The 21249-nt window shown below is 57.6% G+C and overlaps 1 protein-coding gene across 1 annotated transcript in view; it reads left to right on the top strand.

The window, feature by feature from the left end:
• OSBP2 (oxysterol binding protein 2) overlaps window positions 1-19837 on the top strand; it is a 121767-nt gene extending 101930 nt beyond the window's left edge. The window contains exons 4-14 of the mRNA XM_018060974.1: window positions 5606-5798; window positions 6239-6353; window positions 7416-7464; window positions 7642-7788; window positions 8494-8739; window positions 10576-10696; window positions 10947-11050; window positions 11122-11217; window positions 11298-11482; window positions 18013-18239; window positions 18397-19837. Coding sequence (XP_017916463.1) covers window positions 5606-5798; window positions 6239-6353; window positions 7416-7464; window positions 7642-7788; window positions 8494-8739; window positions 10576-10696; window positions 10947-11050; window positions 11122-11217; window positions 11298-11482; window positions 18013-18239; window positions 18397-18539 — 1626 coding nt within the window. The 3' untranslated portion in view covers window positions 18540-19837. The remainder of the gene's footprint in view (window positions 1-5605; window positions 5799-6238; window positions 6354-7415; window positions 7465-7641; window positions 7789-8493; window positions 8740-10575; window positions 10697-10946; window positions 11051-11121; window positions 11218-11297; window positions 11483-18012; window positions 18240-18396) is intronic.

Raw genomic sequence — 21249 nt, 5'->3', positions numbered from 1 at the left:
CACGGGGGGCCCCTTGCACCCACCCAAGTGGAGCCACCCTCCGGGTCCTTCCAGGGCCTGCGGGCAGGCTCCCGTCCAGCTGACTGCTGCCTGACTCCCAGTAGCTTGCTCACTCGGGGCCTGGGGAAAGGAGTAAAAATAGATTCCGGGACCGTCTAAAATTGGTTGGCGAACTGGCGTCCAGATGGGACTGGCTCCTGCCCACAAGGGTGAACTATTTTGAGTTTGGAAGGAGCTATTTTAAAGTATGGACAGAAGTGAGAAGCCGCCCCCGCAGGGCCGTGAGCGAGTGCCCTCCATGTCCAGGGAGGGCTCGCCTGTGTGTGCAGCAGCCGGGCTGAGCCAAGCCCACAGGAGCAGGGGGCCTGGCCCCGGGAGAGGCTCGGCCCAGAGGGGCAGCAAGGCTGGTGGACGTGCAGTGTGGCTACATGGCTGGTCCTGAGCCACAGGGCCCCCTGGAGAGCTCGGCACCACTGTGGCTCCTCGGGGACCCTTGTTCTCAGTCTCAGAGCCTGGATGGCTGTGCTTCTACCCAGGTGGCCACCTGTGACCTGGGCAGTCCCTTCCCACCATTGGGAGGCGAGTACGGAGGCCAGCCTGCCGCTCCTGGGTGGGAGGGGAAGGCAGCTCCCCAGACCTGGCATGAGCTGCTAGCCATGCAGAGGAGCTCACAGAACCTTTGACTCAGCAGAATTTCCCCCTATTCACCGCCTTTAGTACCACAGAGCACTGGGGGCCAGTCCACACGATGCGGGCCGTGGGAGGGTTGATGTGGCAAAGTGGCTGGCCGCCCGCCAACCTGGGAGCCCGAGGCTGAGAGCCAGCCACGGGGCCATACACCCGGGCATGGCCTGGCTGCTGCAGGGGAGGCATGGCCCTTCCCCCATCCTCCCTGCGAGCTGGGTGAGCGGAACCTGCTGGGTGTCAAGGGCTGGAGACCGTCCGAACTGGCCCTGTGGCCCAGGGCGCCTGCCCGACCCGGTCCTGGGCGTTGGCCCTTGAGCTCACCTGCCCTGTGGCTCCGAGGGCCACCCAGTCAACACTCACAGACTCCCCGGCGCCCTCATGGCCCAGCGGGGCAGCTGTGGCCAGACAGGATACCAATGGGAAACCAAGCAGCCGCTGGGAAGGCCAGACCCAAGCAGGGGTCCCAGCTCTGCAGACCCTCCTAGACTTTGGGAGGCTCCCTGGGCCACATGGAGAGGGGTGCAAAGACTTAGGTGGAGGCCCAGTGCCCTGCTCACCCGCCCCGGTGTGGGGAGCAGGGAGGCTGCGGTTGTGATGAGGATTAGGATTGGGGGGACAAAAGCCATTAGTGCGCGTCCTCCTTCCTCTGGGTGTGGCTGGGCCGGGGGCGCAGCCCAGACCCTTGGCATCTGCCCCACGGGACACCTGCTGGGGTGCCCAGCAGCCGCTTCCCTTGGGCCCCAACGGGCTCCCCAGGTGGGCAGCCCTCAGCCACCTTCACAGGCCTGCCCCTGGGTGGGCAGCAAGGTGATGCCATGAAGGGCCCCGGTGTGGGCCCAGGGCAGTGTGGGGGGCTCTGCGGCGGCTGGGGCGCTGCTCCTGTACAGGGCGGGGCACAGGGCCTCGGGAGGGAGGAGAGGTGACTGTGCTCACGGCCAGGGCCAGCCAGGCCCTCCAGGCGCCACCCCCAGCTGCCTGCCCATCGCCGGGCCCCAGGCCTAATCCAGCTTAGCGAGCAGAGCTCAGCATTCTGGGCAGCGGGGCCAGGCCAGCCCCTGCTCCCTCTACATCAGCCAGGATGGGGCCCGGGGAAGGGCAGCAGCCTCAGGGGAAACCGCTGCCTCTGGGGACGGATGCCAGGTAGGCAGCTCGGGGCAGCAAAGGCGCGGGCTCCCATCACCTGTAGACGACCCCTACCCCTGACCCCTGGCATCGGTGGGAATGGCCCACCCCAGCCACGTGCGGTCCAGGCAGCCCTGTGCCTCTGGCTCCACGTCGGCCTTGTCCTTCAGAGGTGGTGAGGTGGGGAGCCGCCGGGGTTTTGGCGGGCAGCCCTGGCTGTGTCAGCAACAGCCTCCGCCTCAGGGCCCAGGCGGGGCAGCGTCCCAAGGAGCCCGGCTCCACTGCAGGGAGGCCCTGGGGGCCACACCAGCCCAAGGGGGCGCCCACACAGGTGTAAGGACCCAGCTCGACAAGGGAGACTCGGACCCTGGTCCTGCAAGCACAACCTGCGGTCTTGGGCAGGTCCCTTGGCCTCCCTGCGCCACACCATGCTTGTAACAGTTCCTCAGTGCTTGTGAGGACGCCAACAGCCCTTACCCCAGCCTGTGGGCGTCAGAGGGTGGTGGGGCTGGAGAAAGGGAGGAAGACACGGGGGCCACGCGGGAGGGGGTGTGGGGAAGGACCGGGCCGCAGATGAGTGTGGAGGAGGTCTAGGACTAGGTTTGAGAGAAGCTGGGCAAGAAAACGGTCGTTTCTAGAATATTTAGAGCCTCATGAACATCAAGAGGAGGAGGAAGGGAGCCTAATTCAGCTTCAGACCAGTCATCTTTCCCTCCTTGGCTTTGTCATTTTATAAGGATTTACTTGGCTCTTCTAGGTTTAGCTGCAGCACGAAGGATCTTGAGTTGCAGCGTGCAGGAGCTGTTCCCCTGACCAGAGATCAAACTTGGGGCCCCTGGATTGGGGGAGTGAAATTTCAGCCTCTGGACCACCAGAGAAGCCCCTTTTCTAAACTGATTTGCATTGTTAACCTGAGGTGTATAGCAACATGGCTCATTCATCCATTCATTCTCCGACCCTTTTCCACGTTGTCACAAGACACGAAGTCGAGTTTCCTGTGCTGGACAGTGGTCCTTGTTATCTTCCCCTCCTTGCTTTTGCTCGTAGGGACCCCAGGCCGTGTGGAGTTCTGAGTCTGTATGAATTATGTAGGTTGACCTGTGGCTCTTTCACAAGTATTGTTTTAAATGCTGTGAGTTATATAAAAGCAAAGCATCCACCCATGTTAGAACTCGCGGGGTGACTGCAGATCTGTGCAGGGTTGGGGAGTGACGGCTGCAGGTGCCACGCAGCAGTGCTAGGCAGAGGCCCTTGTGGAGCTGCCAGGCCAGTCCGATGGGGCAGGCAGCGAGCCACCGGGCAGGGCACCCACAGACCCCAAGAGCCAGAAACCCGTGAATACCCGTCACGCGTGCCCCACATGGCAGCCCTGATCCCTTCACGCCCTACCCAAGACGGGCACGGGCAGGCCAGGGGCCCGGCATCCTGTCCTGCTCGCCCCTTCTTGACCTAGGCAGCCCCTCCTCCCTGGGCCTCAGTTTTGGGGGCTTAGGAGCTCCCAGCAGGGGTCTTCCCTGAAGCAGTGGGCCCAAGGAGACAAGGGCACACCCCACCTGCCAACGCTAGGCCTCTGGGGTGAGTTTCTGACACCACCACACCCCCAGCTCAGTGGCCCGAGAGCCACCCAGACCAGCAGCAGAGTGGACCTGCACCCTGCAGTTGGGCTCCCTCCTCGGGTGGCAAACAGGTGGCCGGAGTCCAGACTAACCTGACGGGGCACTGGGGCCGCACTTGGGGTCAGCAGGGGAGAAATGACATGCACGCAGGTCACTGAGGTCAGCAGGGGAGGGGTGGTGTGCGCTCAGGTTGCTGAAGGCTGGCAGCTCCCCAGGGTGGGCTGAGCTCTGGGTTAAGGACCTGGGGTGCTGGGGCTCCTGTAAGCGTGGGGGACGTTTCTGAGGGGTGCTCGGCCCCCCCACCCCTCTGCTGCCTCTTAACCTGCCAGGGCAGACCCAGGAGAGAGGTGCCTGGCGGTGTGGCCCCTGCAGGGGTGGTCAGCGCTGCTGGCAGGGCCCCTACCCTGAGGTTTACTGTAGGAGGGGCGGGGCAGGGGTGAAGCTGGGGCCACTGGGGGACCCAGGGTGGCAGGCTTGGCTCCAGCTCACAAACTCGGGAGCAGGAGGGCTGGGCCTGGAGCGGGGCCCCCAGACCCACCTCGGGGCCCCCGGGTCATGCGGCAGTCCGTGGCTGCAGCTCCAGTCCAGGGGGTGAGCCTTACAGAGCCCACTGAGCCCCAGGCCTGCAAGAGCCGGGCTGCAGCCTTTCACCTCCAGAGCCTGCTGAGCACATAAGCAGCTTTCTTCCCTTCCCCACGAGTCTCTCCCCCCGCCCCAGCCCATGTTGGGACACCTGTCACAAATCCCTGCCCCGCTGGAGAAGCGAGTTACAGTGGCTTAGGTGTGGCCGGGCAGGGGTCAGACCTGCCAGGGAGGGCAGGGGCCCCTGAACACACCCGCTCCCCAGCGCCTTGCAGGGGAGCTGCTGGGGGCTGAGCCTGTTTCCTCTTGTCAGATAGGGACAGTGCCTCTCCTCCCACCTCGAGGACTCTGCTGGGTGAGCAGGGACAGGGGCCCACGAGTGCGGGGTCTGCGGGGCATTCCTGTTGGGGTTCACGGACAGGACATGCACTCACAGAAGCCGAGTGGCCCATGCAGGAACTGGGTGTTCCCACTCTGATCTCTCACGGTTTTCTGGTTTCCTTGAGGGCAGCCCTAACCACGTGGGGGGTGGGGAGGGTGGTGAGAGGAGATGGGGTGTCGGAGGGAAGGTGCCTGGGAAAGGCTTGTTAAGGGGCAATGTGCAGGGCCAGCTGAGCAGCCGGCCCTCTGGAGCCCCGGGCCAGGGCCCGTTCTACAGGCCAGGCCGCCCCCGCTGGGGGCACGGCTCCCTGTGGGGCGGGAGAGCTGGCTGAGCCTGGGCAGGGTGCAGGTGCGTGCTCAGGGCTGACCTTCATGACGAGGGTGTCCGTCAAGTGCTCCCTGGCCCTGAGCTCCGCGTTGCCCCCTGGCTCCTCCCAGCAGCCCTTCAGGTCGTGCTGCGTGGCCCCTGTGCCTTTCTCCCTGCAGGACTCGGCTCTAACCTGTGGGGAGGGGCCAAGTGCCATGTTCATGGAGCGCAGTGGCTGGGGAGGGTGGCGGCCTGGGACCACCAATGCCGCTTGGGCTGGGAGCCAGTGTCCCTTCTGACCACGTTAAAGGGGTCCAGAAAGGGCAAGTCCAGAGGTGTCCGGCTTGGAACTCTGCCCTCCAGGGACAAGAGAGGCCCGGACCCTCCTCTCCACTGCGGTGATGGGGGCAGAATGACCATCCCCTGCTTCCTCAGCGGGTGCCGGAACCACCTGTGGACCCAGCAGGCTGAACAGAATCTGGATGGCATAGCGGGCCACAAGTCTGAAGGGAACTTGTGGTAACTGACTGTGTGCTAACTTGGTACAGAATTCTGAGTCCCAGTTCCTCTGCTGGAACTGGGGGCTTCCACGGCTGCTCAGACGGTAAAGCCTCTGCCTGTGTAAGGGAGTGCCGGCTGCCAACCAGGGCGGACGCCAGGCTGGCTCTGAGAAACCTGGGGTCTCCCGACCCCTGACAGGCACAGGGGGCAGTGTGGGTGTTTCTGAGCCCTTCGGGGAATGGCCCCCGCGTGCGGGCTGCCAACCAGGGCAGACGCCAGGCTGGCTCTGAGAAATCTGGGGTCTCCTGACCCTGTGACAGGCACAGGGGGCAGCGCAGGTGTTTCGGAGCCCTTTGGGGATGGCCCCCCGGGGCCTCCCTCTCTGCTCACGGGCCATCCCCCCCACCAGGCTTGCAGGGACTTCCTGGAACTAGCGGAGACGCACAGCCGGAAATGGCAGCGAGCCCTGCAGTATGAGCAGGAGCAGCGCATCCACCTAGAGGAGACCATCGAGCAGCTGGCCAGGCAGCACAACAGCCTCGAGCGCGCCTTTCGCAGCGCCCCGGGCCGGGCCGCCAGCCCCAGCAAGAGCTTCAGCGAGGGTGAGCCGGCGCCCGGCCACCCGCCCTGCTCCCTCGGCGTCCCCTCTGCCAGCTGGCTCGGCTTCCGCGGCCCCCCCGGGCACGCACCCCTCCTGCCCACACCTGGTGCCCGCCCGTGCCCCTGCACCCCCATGACGGGCACAGGCTCCAAAGATGAGCCCCGTGGCTGGGCCTCCTGGGTGCCAGGTGGCTGCCCACCTAACCTGGGGCTCGGAGGTCACAGGCGCCCCGGGAAAGGGAAGCTGGGCCACTGGCCAGCATTTTGGGAGATGGGGGAAGCTTCCAGAAGGAGGGAGGCTCCCTGGGCAGGAGGCTGAGAGGGATGCGCATTCTGGGGAAGGGAGCAAGGCGGCTCTGCATTCCCCGGGGACGGGGGCAGGGGAGGGGGGAGGGCAGGAGGCTGCGGCTGCCGGCTGAGGCAGCGCGGTGTGTGTCTCTAGGAAGCCTCTTCACCAGCAAAGCCGAGGACAGTGAGGACGATGACACCGAGTACTTCGACGCCATGGAAGACGCCGAGTCCTTCATCACCGTGACCGCCGAGCCCAGCGAGGACGGGTGGGCCCCCGGACAGCCGCTCCTGGGCTGGCCTCCCCCACGCGCCTCCGGCTCTTTGCACTCGTGGTTTCTTCTCAGTCTTGCTCCAGATGCTGGTTTTGCTTATATTAGGTTGTACTCTTCCTTAAATCAGAAATACCCAGGTGGCTTTTGTACGGGGATTTCACTTTAAACGGCAGACAGGGCCCTGCCGCAGAGCCACACAGGGTCCGGGGCGCTCTGTGTCAGCATTCCAGAGCCAGACGGGAAGCCTCTCATTCTCCACCTCAAAGCTTTTGTTTCATTTCTCATAAAAGCCGGCTCTTTCAGAAAGGATCTGTCTAAACACACGGTAGTAGCACCCGGGACAGCTGACAGCCTTGCTGCGAGTCTCGGGACCTCAGGACGCAGCCAGGCGTGTGGCGAGCTGGCAGGACGTGGGTGGAGCAGAGGGAGGCGGGGCTGTGGGCAGGCAGCACGTGGGGCGGGAGCGCAGGCTTCACAGGCTTAGGGCGCGGGCCTCGCCAGGGCCGCTCACTCTCGCCAGGGGGCTCAGGCTGACAACCGGTGGGGCTGCGTTGGTTGGCATGGGGGCCCCGACCTTGAGCTGGGGAGGAGCTGCCTCTCCACGTCCCGGGGACGCCGACAGGACCGTGGCCTTCTGCCCACCACAGGCTCCCTGCCGGTTGCCAGGTGCGTCTGGCTTCCCGGCAGCCCCAGACCCACGCCTGTGCCACTGCCCAGCCCAGGCGGCCATCCCCGGCCCCTCGAAACCCAGCCAGGCAGGAGGGGGCCCATGAGAACCTGTGGCCGCTCCTCCTCTGCCTTCGTGGACCAGCGCGTCTCACCACCTCCGTCCTGGCTTCTTCCGGGGAGAGGCCTGGTTTGGAGTCCTCTTACCCCTTAGAGAATTTCTGGTCGGCTCAGCAGAGTATTTCCAACTCAGAGTCATCTTCCTTTCCCAATAATGTTTGAAACAAAGTTTTAAAATTCTGGCTGCCCAGGGGGCTGGACAGAAGGGGGTCAGGCCCCCAGGAGGCCTTGGGATTTGTAATCAACTGGCCTTCTTTGTGTTTCCCACAGAAAAACTGAGGCAGGGACTATGGGCTCCGTGGAATGGACGGCAGACAACGTGAGTGAGAGGACCCTGGCGGGGGGAAGCAGGGAGGCTGGCACTTTGACCTCAGGCCCCTCGGGGGGCCCTGCACCCTGGGGGCCTTCATCTCAGCCCAGGCAGAGCCTGCCCCTCCCCGCAGCAATGTGCCAGCCGGCGCTGGCCTCTGACGGGTGAGCTCTACTTCTCTGGCAGGTGCTAGATGGCGCCTCGCTTATGCCCCAGGGGCCCCCCAAAGTCAAGAGGCGTGTCCGCATCCCCGACAAGCCCAACTACAGCCTTAATCTCTGGAGCATCATGAAGAACTGCATCGGCCGGGAGCTCTCCAAGATCCCCATGCCGGTAGGGGCCCTGAGGGGCTGTGCGCGCAGTGGCCCGAGGGAAGTGCACGCAGCCCTGGTGTCATTTTAACGGCACGCGAGCATGTGCCGCATTACTGAGTCGTGTCCTTCCGCGCTGCTGACGTTGCCCCAGGGCGGAGGTCTCGGACTCGGGGAAGGAGCCAGGGAGGGGCTCTGCTGATCAGACGAGGGGCTCATGGACTGCCCCTGCCCTGGCAGGGCTGGGCTGGGTGTGGGCCGAGTGAGCCTGCCCTCTCCAAACCGGGCTGCCCTGGGCCCCCACTCCAGCGAGGTCACCGCGGGCTGCCGACCACAGCGGCCTCCCCACAGAGAGGAGCCGGGGCTCCAGGTCAGACTTGGTTTCGCCCTGTGACCCAGGGCAGAAAGCTGTGTGACGGCTCAGAACACAAGGTGGGCCCACGTCGTCCGCTCACTTGCTTGCCCCGACTCCTAGGCGTCACTGCCGCGGCGCCTGCATCCTGGGAGGGGATACTAAAGGTAAACCTCACAGCTCTGCCAGGGCCGCAGATCAGACCGTGGAGAGGACCCGGAGAAAACGGAGGCGGGCGAGGGCAGGCAGGGCGGCAGAGGAGCCTCCCGGTGACGGTGGTCTGAGCGGTGACGTCCCTGGACGGGAGCAGAGCAAGGCTGCGGTCACGGCCCCAGGTCTATGCAGAGCCCGGACCGACCCCCCGCCCGCCCACAGGTGAATTTCAACGAGCCGCTGTCCATGCTCCAGCGGCTGACGGAGGACCTGGAGTACCACCGCCTGCTGGACGCGGCGGCGCGCTGCAGCAGCGCGGTGGAGCAGATGTGCCTGGTGGCCGCCTTCTCCGTGTCTTCCTACTCCACCACTGTGCACCGCATCGCCAAGCCCTTCAACCCTATGCTGGGCGAGACCTTCGAGCTGGACCGTCTCGATGACATGGGCCTGCGCTCCCTCTGCGAGCAGGTGAGGCCCACGCCCGCTCCAGCCAGGCCGGGGGTCAGGGTCAGACAAACGGGACACGGACTGACCTCGGGGCCATCAGGCCAAGGTCCGGTCAGGCGGCTGGGTCTCCCGCGGGGTGCAGGCTCCCCGGGGTGGGGCACGTGGGAGGAGCGCTGGGGGGAGGAGGCCCCGGAGCAGTGGGGCAGGGGCGTCTGTAGGGGGCTGTCAGGGAGCCGGGGGGCTAGAGCTGCTGGGGTCTCCGCTGAGCTGAAGGCCTGCGCCCCGTGGGCTGCGGTCAGCGATGGCGGAGGCTGGGGGTGAGGATCCCCAGGCCCCACTCTGGCACCCTCGTCTGCGGAAGGGCAGTCCCAGCGGCGCAGCACTGCGTGCTGGGGGCAAGGCAGCCAGGACAGGCTGGGTCGGGCTGCCGCTGAGCGTCGGCCGCTGCCGCGGGCCCAGGGATGAGTCAGGACGCCGCCAGTCTGCAGCCCAGTGGCTGGTTTCAAAGGCGTGCTCAGCCTGCCGCGTGGGGCTGTGGGAAGGCGGACCAGGGGAGGTCAGAGGTCGAGCAGAGGCACCTTCAGGAGGGGTGGCTGTAAGGAGTGGGGCCGGGGAAGGCGGCGGCGATGACCAGGGCTCCTGAGCGGAACAGAGCTGAGCCGTGCCCACGATGGACCAGGAGGTGCTCGCGCTGAGGGGTCTCATGGGCCGGGACGGGGACAGATACTGTGTGAATGGATGGTTCTGGCTCTTTTAGGAAGAGGGGTGGTCTGGGAGCAGCTTGGCTGACAGAGTGGAGGAGAGACAGCCGCTGAGGTCAGAGAGAAGGGGGCGGGCGGCAGGAGGCCTCCGGCTTTTCTGTGTGTGGAGGAGTCACTGGAGGTAGAGGAGGCCGTTTTATGGGGAGCCCCCCACTGCCATGGGGAGAGTGCGGTGTGTAAGGGTGGACCCGGGGGCTGGAGGCAGGCTGGACTCGATGCTGCTTTGAAATACAGCCAGGATTTGCTAAGGATTAGATGAGGAGCATGAGAAGAGGAGCCAGGCATTTGGTGTGAGCGCTAGACGGACGGGGTCATCTGTCCGAGGAGGTGGCCACGCAGAGCTCCAGGGCGCAGGGTCACGTCCTGAGTTTGTGGGGGTGGGCTCCAGTGGGGACCCTGGCAGCTCACTCATCACCCAGGAGCGGCTGGCAGGTCTGGGCTGTGGAAGCAGTGGGGGTGCCACTGTGGGGAGTGTCAGGAGCCTCTGGGGGAGGGCTGAGCCCACAGCCGCCGCTCCAGGTGGCCGCAAGACAGGAGGGGCTTCACCCCAACTCTGTGACCGGGAGCCACAGACGAGAAGGACCAGGTGCAGGAACGCTGATGCGGTGGATGCAGTGTCCTCAGAGAGACACAGTCGGGGAGCCCGGTGCAGGAGAGGGGGGGCAGAGGTGCCCAGAGGGCCAAGCAGGCGGCGCTGCTGTCGGCTGGGGCAGGAGCGGGCTGGCCGGGGGACTCCTGGTCCAGGCCTCCTCGGTGCAGCACAGCACAGCAGATGAGGCCTCTGCAGACACGTGCAGCGTGACCCGAGAGTGGCCCGAAGGCCCCCCAGAGCCCACCACGCTCACTTGTTCACCCCATTGCCACCCTGCCCCACAGCCCAAGCCAGGTGTGGAGACCCCTGGGCCCCTGGCTCAGGCCTGCAGTGGTGGGGCGCCCGGCCTGCCTCCCCCAACCAGGCTGCTCCCACCGCCACGCCCTTGCTGTGTGGCTCTCCTTTCTGGGGGATCCAGGGGCCCCCGTGCATCTGTCCCCAGCTGGTTGGGGAGGGGCCTGGGCCGTGTCCACAGACACTCGCGACCTGTGGGCCTGGTCTCAGGTGAGCCACCACCCGCCGTCCGCCGCACACTACGTGTTCTCCAAGCATGGCTGGAGCCTCTGGCAGGAGATCACCATCGCCAGCAAGTTCCGGGGGAAATACCTCTCCATCATGCCGCTAGGTGAGCAGGGGCAGAAAGACGCGCTGGGCGAGGGGGAGGGCCTGCCGACCCCGAAGCCAGCTTGGGGCCTCTGAGGGTAATGCGAGTCCCCCCAGAGGCCTCCTGGATTCCCCCTGGCCTATCCTCTGTCCCCAGTCTCTACAAATGCTTCTTCTGGTCCTCAGGAGCCCAGGATCATGGGTGGGTGGGGCAGGTCGGCTGGGACCCAGCTTGGCAGGCTATGACTTCTGACCGTGTGTCCGGCTTCCAGGTGCTATCCACTTAGAGTTCCAGGCCAGTGGGAATCACTACGTGTGGAGGAAAAGCACCTCGACTGTGCATAACATCATCGTGGGCAAGCTCTGGATTGACCAGGTCAGGGGGTGCCCCAGGGAGGGCCGCTGGCCCGGGCAGGCAGCAGCCACTGAGCACCCCTCCCGGTCCAGACAGGGGACATTGAGATTGTGAACCACAAGACAAAGGACCGGTGCCAGCTCAAGTTCCTGCCCTACAGCTATTTCTCCAAAGAGGTGGCCCGGAAGGTGAGCACGGCCGCCTCTCTGCGTCTGGGGGGACCCTGGGGCGGGGCACGTGCCCACACCGGCCCTGCCAATGCCCACAGGTGACAGGAGTGGTGAGTGACAGCCAGGGCAAGGCCCACTACGTGCTGTCAGGCTCCTGGGACGAGCAGATGGAGTGCGCCAAGATCGTGCAAAGCAGCCCCAGCAGCCCCAGCTCAGACGGGAAGCAGAAAACGGTCTACCAGACGCTGCCGGCCAAGCTGCTGTGGAAGAAGCACCCGCTGCCGTGAGTGGCCGCGGGGCCAGGCGTGGGGGCATGGGGGCAAGCGGGCCGCGGGGCCAGGAGCGGACGGAGTGGGGTGGGGCACAGGGGCGAGCAGAGGCGACCGCCCAGCCAGGCGGGAAGCGTGCTCTGTCCCCGTGGAAGGGGCAGACGCCCAGCTGGAGTCCCACGTGGCACAGTGTGACGGGCAGTGCCCAGTCCTTCACAGAGACTCGGGCAGGCCCCACGGGCCACGGCAGGAACACAAACGCGGCAGGAAGCACAGCAAACAGGAGGCTGTGAACAGCGGCGCAGCTGACCAAAGGGAAGGAGGCAAATTCTACAAAAGGAGAATAAAGTGACTGAGACTGAGAACTCCACAGAAAGGGTTACTAGAGCAAACCCACTGACTGGCTACAGGTCAGAACCAACCAACCAGAATCTTCAGATAAGGAGACAAACCCTGAAAAAGACAAGAAGCTAGAGTGAGAAGGCTGGCCACCCGGGGACCCAGCGTGGATGCCTGCCGGATGCAGTGGGGATGGGCAGTGCACGTCGAGTTTGAGAGCAGGGTCCAGCAGGCAGGTCAGGGTCCAGAAGAAAGAGACCAGCAGAGGGGAGAGCAGCAGAGAATTTCCCACATCTAAATCTGTACAATGAAATGGTAAAACTACCTCAGAGAAAATACTAAGTAGCTAGATTTCTGAAAGACTTTACTTTCCAAGGAACAGCAGACAGACAGACATCTCCTCATTGGCAATGTCACACAAGCTTGAAAAAACTCAAATGAAACCTTCCATGTGCAGAAAGACTCACTGCCAGCTTAGAATTAGCTGCACACCTGGCAAGAACATCTTCACAGACTGAAGTTGAAACAGGCATTTTCAAACAACTCCTTTTGCCACCAGCAGACCTGCACTAAAGGACAGAGCTCCCAGATGGAAAAACCAAGATGTGTGAAATGAGGAACCAAACCTACATGAACAGTGAAGAAATAAGAACCTCTTATGAAGTTCAAAATCTAAACATTAAATACAACTGCACTCCTCAGTCCATGAACTTCTCCAGCACAGAATACTGGAGCGGATAGCTGATTCCCTTCTCCAGGGGATCTTCCCAACCTAGGGATCAAACCCAGGTCTCCCGCATTGCAGGTGAATTCTTTACCCTCTAAGCCACCAGGGAAGGCCAGAAAAGGATTAGCTGGAAGGAAAATTCTCAAAGGCCTTTCTGCTGCCCGAGGGGAGGTCCAAGATGCACAGTGGCTTCGGACTGTGTCTACTAGGCGTGCTGAACCTTCTAGATTAGCCATGAAATCAATGCTTACCTGGAGTCCCAGAAGGAAAGGAAAAGAAAGAAGGACAGAAAGGAGCGAGAAACAGTTAGAAGGAACAATGGCGATACATTTCCCCGTATAAAAGTGAAGACGTGAGAGACTGGGGTTAAAGGGCCCGTTAGAGTCCCAGACACAAAAAATACAGAAAAACGTCTGCCTAGTTTATACTATACTTAAAACTAAGAATACCAAGGAGAAAATTCTAATAGCTTCCCAACAGAGAAGATCTCAGTAGAGAAAGAAAAATCAAATTGACATCAAATTTTTTTAACAGCCAATGTTGGAGTAATATTTTCAAAGTAATGAAGGGAATGAAATTAGAAGGTAAAAGTTTCTGTCCAGTTGAGCTATCATTCAAATACAAGGCTGTGATTACAAAAAAAAAATCTCAGGTGAACAGCCCCAAAAGGTCTGGGACACAAAAACCCACAAAGAAAACAGTACTGGACATAATTTTAAAAGGGAAGGGAAAAACCCAGAAGGTGCTATAGAACATTACATAAAATAAAAGATTGTGTGAATGGTTTTTTTTTTAAAGTAATTACTAAGATCAAAGAAAAGAGCAAATATTCCCACAATAATCCATAATTAAAGAGTGTAGATGATGTGAACACAATGGGGTCTAGAGAGACAAAGGACACCAAGGGATGTGAAAGCGGAGATGGATAGAAGATTTTTAAATCACTTAAAATATTTTTTTAAAAAGAAAGGCAAATAAAAATAGTTAACACAGAAAGCATAATATATAGATGAAACACTAGTTACAAAGCAAAATACTGACTGAATTTTTAAAAATCCAGATGCATGCACCTTCTAAGAAATATCCAAAGTATAAAGATGGGCAAAGATTGAAAGTAAAAGATAAATATATCATGAAAACACTAACCAAAAAAACTGTAACAGCCATGTTGTTATCAGGCAAAAACAGGCAAAAGCATTATCAGGAATGGAAGAGTTGCTACATGATAAAGGCTGGGTGCTTTGGGAAGGTATCAACAGTACGCATTATACCAGCATTATGCGTGTAGAGCAAGGGCCTCAGAAATAGTCGAAGCGCATGCGGACAGTGAAGGGAGAAATGGGTGAACCCCCACAATGGGAGGCAGGTTTCAGTACACTCCTCTCTCTCGTTGAGAGTTACATGGGGAAACACACCCCAGCAAAACGGAGAGCAAAAAGCCACCGGATATACATACAGTTATGGCTGCAGGGCCTGGCACAGGTGTAGGCTCAGTAATCCCTGGTGGGTCAGAGGTGAAGGCATCTGCCTGCAATGTGCGAGACCTGGGTTCGATCCCTGGGTTGGGAAGATCCCCTGGAGGAGGAAACGGCAACCCACTCCAGCACCCTTGCCTGGAGAATCCCATGGACGGAGGAGCCTGTGGGCTGTAGCCCACAGGGTTGCAAAGAGTCAGACACGACTGAGCGACTTCACCTCACTTTCATGGCTGCAACAGACATCACGCTTCTTCCCGAACATACACAGGGCATATGTGGAACTCAACTGCGCACTGAACCCAAAGGAGAGCCTCAGCACAGGGGGCGGCGCGGAGCAGCCTATGCGGCGCGGCAGAGGGCGGCCCGCCGGACCAGAGCCTCCGCGAAGCAGCAGAAAGTCCCCACAGAGCCGGGGAAAAAACTCAGGTTGCTAAGCAACCCATGGGGAAAATAATACATTAGAATGGGAAGTTTTAAATGCTTCTGAGGGAAAAAAAAACTGGCTGGATGTACTAAAGGCAATGCTTCAAAGGAAATTTTTGCCTTAAAATAGGTATATAAGCTTATAAATAGTCTTTTTCATTCTAAGAAATTAGGGAAAGTTCAACATACAAACTGAAAGAAAAAAGAAAATACAGTTAAAAAGTAGAAGTAAAATAAAATTTAAAAAGTAAGAAGTAGATCTTTGAGGGAAAAAAATAGAAAACTACTGGCAAGACTGATCAAGAGAATATGGAAATACATATTATTGATGTTTTCATTATGTTTATTATGATGTTTAAAGTATAAACAGATCATTAAAATTCAGAGTGGAAAGACACATTTTTAGAAAAATATATTTTTTCTAAAAACAATTTTTTTTTTTTTGGTAGAACTGAGTCTAGAAATAAAAAAGCATGAATAGTCCTATAATTAAAGATAGTGACGCAGTGGTTAACAAATTCCGACAGGGAAAACACAAAGCCCAAGTCATTTTATAGGTGAATTCTACCAAGTTTTTAAGAAATAAATAAGTATCCCAATTTTATCTTCCAGACCATAGAAAAAAGAAAAAATATTATACTGTGAAGCAAATATAACTGGCACCAAATTAGGATAAACAAAGCAAATCAGCAGGAACACAGAACAGTAAACCCACTCATGGGTAATAAGCACAATCCCAAAATGGCACACCAGAAAATCCAACAGTACTAAAAAAACAAAACAAAAACATTCTTCAGTCATATTTCGAGTTTATCCTGCGTACACAAGGAGGATTTTATACCAGAAAATCCATCAATCAATTTGTTCCATTAACAGATCTAAAGAGATACAGAAAAAGCATCTTATGTGACTCAACCTAAGACTAACCTGCAGAAGTCAGTTGCCTTTCTACACCCTAAGATCACCAGAAGGTACAGTTTAAGAAAAGACACCAATTATCACATTAGAGAATATCAAGCACCAGGCAGTGAACCTTACAAATATATGCAAGACCTCCACAGAGGAAAGCATAAAACTCTGCTGAGATATCAAGGGAGAGCTTAATGAATGGAGAAAGATACCATGGTCATGGATAGAAAGACTAAATATTTATAAAAGTATCATGATCTAAAGAGTCAGTAAATCAAACAAAATCCCAATAGTGATTTTCCCGGTGGCTCAGTGGTAAGGAACCCACTTGCCAATGCAGGAGACATAAGAGACATGGGTTTTAATCCCTGAGTTGGGAAGATCCCCTGGAGGAGGGCATGGCCACTGCACTATCCTCGCCCGGAGAATCCCACGGACAGAGAAGCCTAGTGGGCTACAGTCCACGCCATCACAGAGTCGGACACGCCGTGAGTGACTGAGCACACACACACAGTCAGCAAGTCAAGCAAAATCCCAATACTGAACTATTCATGGAGCGTGATATTAGGATTTTCAAATTTATATTAAAGAATAAAGGGCCAGGATATTTCTAAAGAAGAACAGAAAAAAGAGGACTTGCCCTACTAGACCCCAGGACTTATTCTGAAGCTGCAGTTTAACAGAATAGTGAGCCTGGAAACAGCAGCCTGGATGTGTATATATCTTTGCTACATAACAAAGGTGGCACCATTCACTAAAGGGATCTAGGGAAAATGGTTATCCATATAGAAGAAGGTTAAGTGACTCTCTCCCTCACATTCTAACAAAAATCAACTCCAAATAAAGGACTTCGAATAAGTATTAAGTCTGACTTACTGTTAAACAATAAGTTACACACTTAAGTAGAAAATATAGATGAGTATCTTCTAAAACTTAAGGAATTACCTATTAAGTGAGACAAAAACACTGATGTATTCAATTAAACTTTTGTTCATTAAAAGACATTTTGCTCATTAAAACATGATTTAAAGAGAGTGAAAGGACAATAAATAAACTTGGAGAAAGTAATCACAATATTTACATCTGACAATTAGTATTAAGACTACGTACATGTTCTACTACAATTAAAAACAATAATTTAAAAAAGAATACATAAAGATCTACCTAGGGCTTCCCTGGTGAGTCAGTGGTAAAGAATCCTCCTGCCAATGCAGGAGGCATGGGTTCAATCCCTGGTCCGGGAAGATCCCACATGCCATGTGGCAACTAAGTCCGTGCGCAACAACTCCTGAGCCAGTACTCCAGTGCCCAGGGACTGCAGCCGCTGAAGCCCTGGAGACTGCGCTCCACAGCAAGAGAAACCGCTGCAGTGAGAAGCCCGCACTGCGCCTGGAGAGGGGCCCCTGCTCACCACACTTAGGGAAAAGCCCACGCCGCAACCGAGACCAGCACAGCCAAATGCAGATGAATACAGAAAAGGTTCAAAACTTCTAACTAATAAAGCAAAAAAAGTGCAAGGAAGGTGCAAGGGCCATCAACACGAGCTTCTCAGAAAAAGCGACATGGCCAGTCATCATATGAAATCGTCAACATCGTTATTCATCAGGGAAATGCAGGTCAGAACCGCACGGGATATGCAGTTTTACCATCATCTGATTTGAAAAAATGAAAAGTCTGGTAATATCAAGTGCTGAAGATACGGATCCGCAGTATCTCTTATACATCACTGGTGGGAACGTGAGCTGGTAGGGCCACGCTGTTACCTCCTAAAGAAGGGCATCACGCACTCTGTAGCCCAGAAATCCCACTTTTAGGTACTCCAGAGAATTCCTCTAAGTATATAACAAGAAACATGCATAAGATCACTCCAAAGCAAAAACTTGGAAACAACGGAAACAATCCCAACGTACAGGATGAATAACCAGTATATTCACACAGAGCAGGATTCACAGTAGATGAAACACATGAACAGCAACATACAATATAGAGGCATCTTGGTAATATAACATCAAGTCTAAAAAAGCAAGTCCCAGAAGGTTATATGTATCATGACATTCTTTTTATACTGAAAAACAAGTATCTAAAATACACAGAGACACACATACACACTCAAGACTACACAAAGATGCAGTGAAATTGTACTGAAAGGAAAGCAAAGGGCTGATAAACCCAGGAGACCCTCCCGTGGCCACCTGAGAAGGGAGTGGATCGGTGAGTTTTCCTTGTGGTTACATGTAGATTTTGTCAGGATTCTACCTTTTGGTTAGGTGGGAAGGCTGCATTAATACAAGCAGGCCATGTAAGGGCCAACATACCAAGGATCAGGACTGATCCTCAGGTGTTTGCCTGAGGTCCAAAACAGCAGCAGTACGCGCTGCTTACGGCTTCAAAACAGCAGCACAAGATGTGCTTTTACACGCACATTAAAGGAATAGTGGCATTCTAAAACACTTCAGGCAGAGAGCATGAAAAATTGGAGGAAATGGGCAAGTTCCCAGAGAAGTATAAGGCAGCAAAACAGATGCAGGTCGGTGGAGCCTGCAAGATGCAGGGAGGGAAGGGTGAGGCGGGCGCCAGGCTGGGTTTGGGGGTTCAGCGGGTGGACACGCAGGAGGGGAAGCAGAGGGGCCGAGTGTGTCCCGACTGCTCATCCCACGGGACCCCGCAGGGACAACGCGGAGAACATGTACTACTTCTCCGAACTGGCCCTGACGCTCAATGAGAACGAGGAGGGCGTGGCGCCCACAGACAGCCGCCTGCGGCCGGACCAGCGGCTCATGGAGAAGGGCCACTGGGACGAGGCCAACACGGAGAAGCAGCGGCTCGAGGAGAAGCAGCGCGTCAACCGGCGCCGGCGGCTGGAGGCCTGCTCCCGGGGCTGCGGGGTGGACGAAGGTGAGCCGCGGGGAGAGGGGCGGGCGGGAGAGGGCCTCCCAGGGGCTGGGAGGAGCTGGGGGCCTCCGGCAGCGGGGAGGGGGGCCAGGGAGCGGCTTTCCGGGTGCAGCCTCGCAGGCAGGCCGCCCACGCCCGCGCCCGCCGTGCCGCCCAACAGAGAAGGAGGCCGAAGTGTACGTGCCGCTGTGGTTCGAGAAGAAGCTGGACCCGCTGACCGGGGAGATGGCCTGCGTGTACAAGGGGGGCTACTGGGAGGCCAAGGAGAGGCAGGACTGGCACATGTGCCCCAACATCTTCTGAGCGCCGCCCCGCCTCCGTTGCACGCGCTCAGTCCAGTGCTCCCTGGCCCTCCCCTCCCACCGTTCCCTTCTGTTCTTAATAACACTTTTTGGGGTTCTCACCTTGGAAGGAGGACGTGCTGACCCGGGTTCTCTCAAGCCCCCAGGTGCCCCGGGTCTCCCACCCGCCTTCACCATGGACTCGGGCCCCCTGGGGCCCCCAGCTCCAGTTCCCGCAACTCAGGCAGGCCGGTCCAGGCCCTGGGCTGCCTCAGTCACCAGCCCCCCCAGGGAGGAACCGGCCCCTCCCAGGGAGCCACTTCCCAGTTTTTTAGAAAAAAGTTATCTCCCATTTCTTTTCAGCCAAGATGTTCAGTAAATATTTTTAGTACAGCACTTAGCGGACCACTTCCTAAGTGTGCTTTCTTGCCACACAAGTGTCCTGGCAAGAGCCCCTTCTCTTTAAAACATCAGGAAGCCAGCCAGACCCTTTTGAGCTGGGAGCGCTGTGCAGCTCAATTAGCAAGGCCGGCTGTGTCTGAGCTGCCGGCCCGCTGGAAGCCCAGGACCCCCCCGAGGAAGGAGCCAGGAGAGCAGAGTCTCTGGAGCTGCAGCCGCGCCCACGGCTGCGGAGGGGCCCTCAGGGGCCGCTGTGGAGCCCGGGCACCTGGGCTGCTCCGCGCCCCGAGGCGCTTCCGCCGCAGAACCACGCCCGCATCAGCAATAAGAACTGAGCCTCGGCCCGGCCTGGGCTGGTGGCCGGGGCCCCCGAGAACCCAGAGTCCCGCCTCTGGGGTACCCCATCTCAGCGCCCCTGAGCTCTTTACTTGCCTGATTTATATGTATGAGGTATAAATATATATAAAATAGCTATTTTGCTTAAATTTCTATGGTATGTAGAAGTGAAAAAATGATGAAGACAGGGTGCTCCTGTCTGAGTTTGGCCTTCCTGTCAGCTATGCCCTACCCTCTCCTCAAGCCCCCTTCCAGCAGCTTCTACCAACCACTGGGCGGGGGGACTGGACCACGGCGGCCCTTTCCCAGCCCCTCAGAACTCCTATTCCAACCTGTCACACTTCGGTTTGGTCCTAAAAAGTCATCACAGGGTTTTACTTTCTACTCCAGGACTGGTTCTGTTTTTATAAAAATACAAAAGTGAAAACATCAACGTATGAAAGGCCTTAGGGTACCCACTGGAGGGCAGGCAGGCAGCCCTGCACAGACTGTGGCAGAGCTGTTCAGTGTTCCTCTTCTCAGAACTGTTTGTGAGTGAGCACCTTCTGACCAGTAATAAAGAAGCCTTGGATCTGGAGTTTCCCGCGGCCCTGTCCCTGCGTCTGTCCGTGACTGGGTGGAGCGCGGCCGCCACAGGGGAGCAGGCAGCGCCCACAGGGGCACAGGGGAGGAGCGGGGCTCTATGCTGCTTGGTGCCAGCACCAGGCGGTGGGAGGCTGGTCCGGATGGGGTGAGGGGGCAGAAGAGCTGGTGGGACAAGGCCCGGGGAAGAAGCTGCAGAGGGCTGGCGCGGCACCCGGCAGGGTCACCGTTTGGCCCGGGGCCCAGGCAAGGCTCTCACCGCTCTCCACGGGAACACTGGTCCTGGTGAGTTCTAGGGCTGCTCAACAACCACTACCTGAGACACTGTTGCCCCAGGTTGCCAAGCAACTTGGATCACTAGCTCTTGGGACCCATCCAAGGGTGGCTGGTCGGGCCCAGTGGGTGGTGCTCCCACTGACGGCACTTCCAGGTGCGAGGGAGTCAGGCAGGGCACCACAAGGGTGAGAACCAGGCACCACCCATCTGTCACAGCCCCCTAGTGCTGTGGGATCCAAGACTGGCAACCACACACAGCACCCTCCTTTCCATCTGTGGGAGGCAGGCACCAGGGGGTCCTGGCCAAGCTGCTGGAAGGGCAGCTCTCCCTGGAGAGAAGGGCAGGGGTGAGACAGCCCCGGATGGCCTGACCAGGAGGCAGGGGAGGAGGGCCTGCTAGGGGAGGGAAGAGACTCGAAGAACAGAATCTTCATGTCCAAATACGCCAGCAGCATGTAAGAGCTGGTGGCGGTGGTTCAGCCGCTCAGCCGCGTCCGACTCTTGAGGCCCCATGGACTGCAGCCCACCAGGCTCCTCTGTCCACGGGATTCTCCAGACAAGAGAACCGGATGGGCTGCCATCTCCTTCTCCAACATACACGAAAGCTAGCTACATACAGAAAACGCACACTCCAAACTGGTGAGCATATGCCCAAGCTGGTTTTACACAGAAATGCAAGAATGGGGCAAGATCGTTAAGTTTTTAGTTGTAAATCATTCACTATACCAACCAGTTTAAGAAGGACTTCTCCTGGATGTAGACTAGGTGCCTGGATAATCTTTTGTGGAAAACTAGACATGTAGGGTCAAATTCTAGAACACCTTAAAGGTATCCATGAGCTGAAAGAAGTATAAGGAATCCTCAGGCCAAGAACTAAGTGGGTGTGGAAACCCGGGGAGATCAGAGCTCTAAAGCCTGCTTCTCACAGCCATTTACTGACGCCATTGAGCCTAAGTTTTCACTGCCTCAAATGACCCGCCTGATACAGGGCATCCAGTAGGAGATATTCTTCCTAAAGCTTGGCCTCCACAGGGCTATACCTTCAATATGATGGGGAATCAATAATTTCTACAAAAGCAAGGAAAATTGCTTGTCTTAAAGGTTAGTCATAAGCAAAGCAGGAAAAAGAATCTAAGGAT

This window comes from Capra hircus, chromosome 17 (genome assembly GCF_001704415.2).
Source record: "Capra hircus breed San Clemente chromosome 17, ASM170441v1, whole genome shotgun sequence".
Classification (NCBI taxonomy): Eukaryota; Metazoa; Chordata; class Mammalia; order Artiodactyla; family Bovidae; genus Capra; species Capra hircus.
This window is presented reverse-complemented; position numbering and strand designations above follow the sequence as displayed.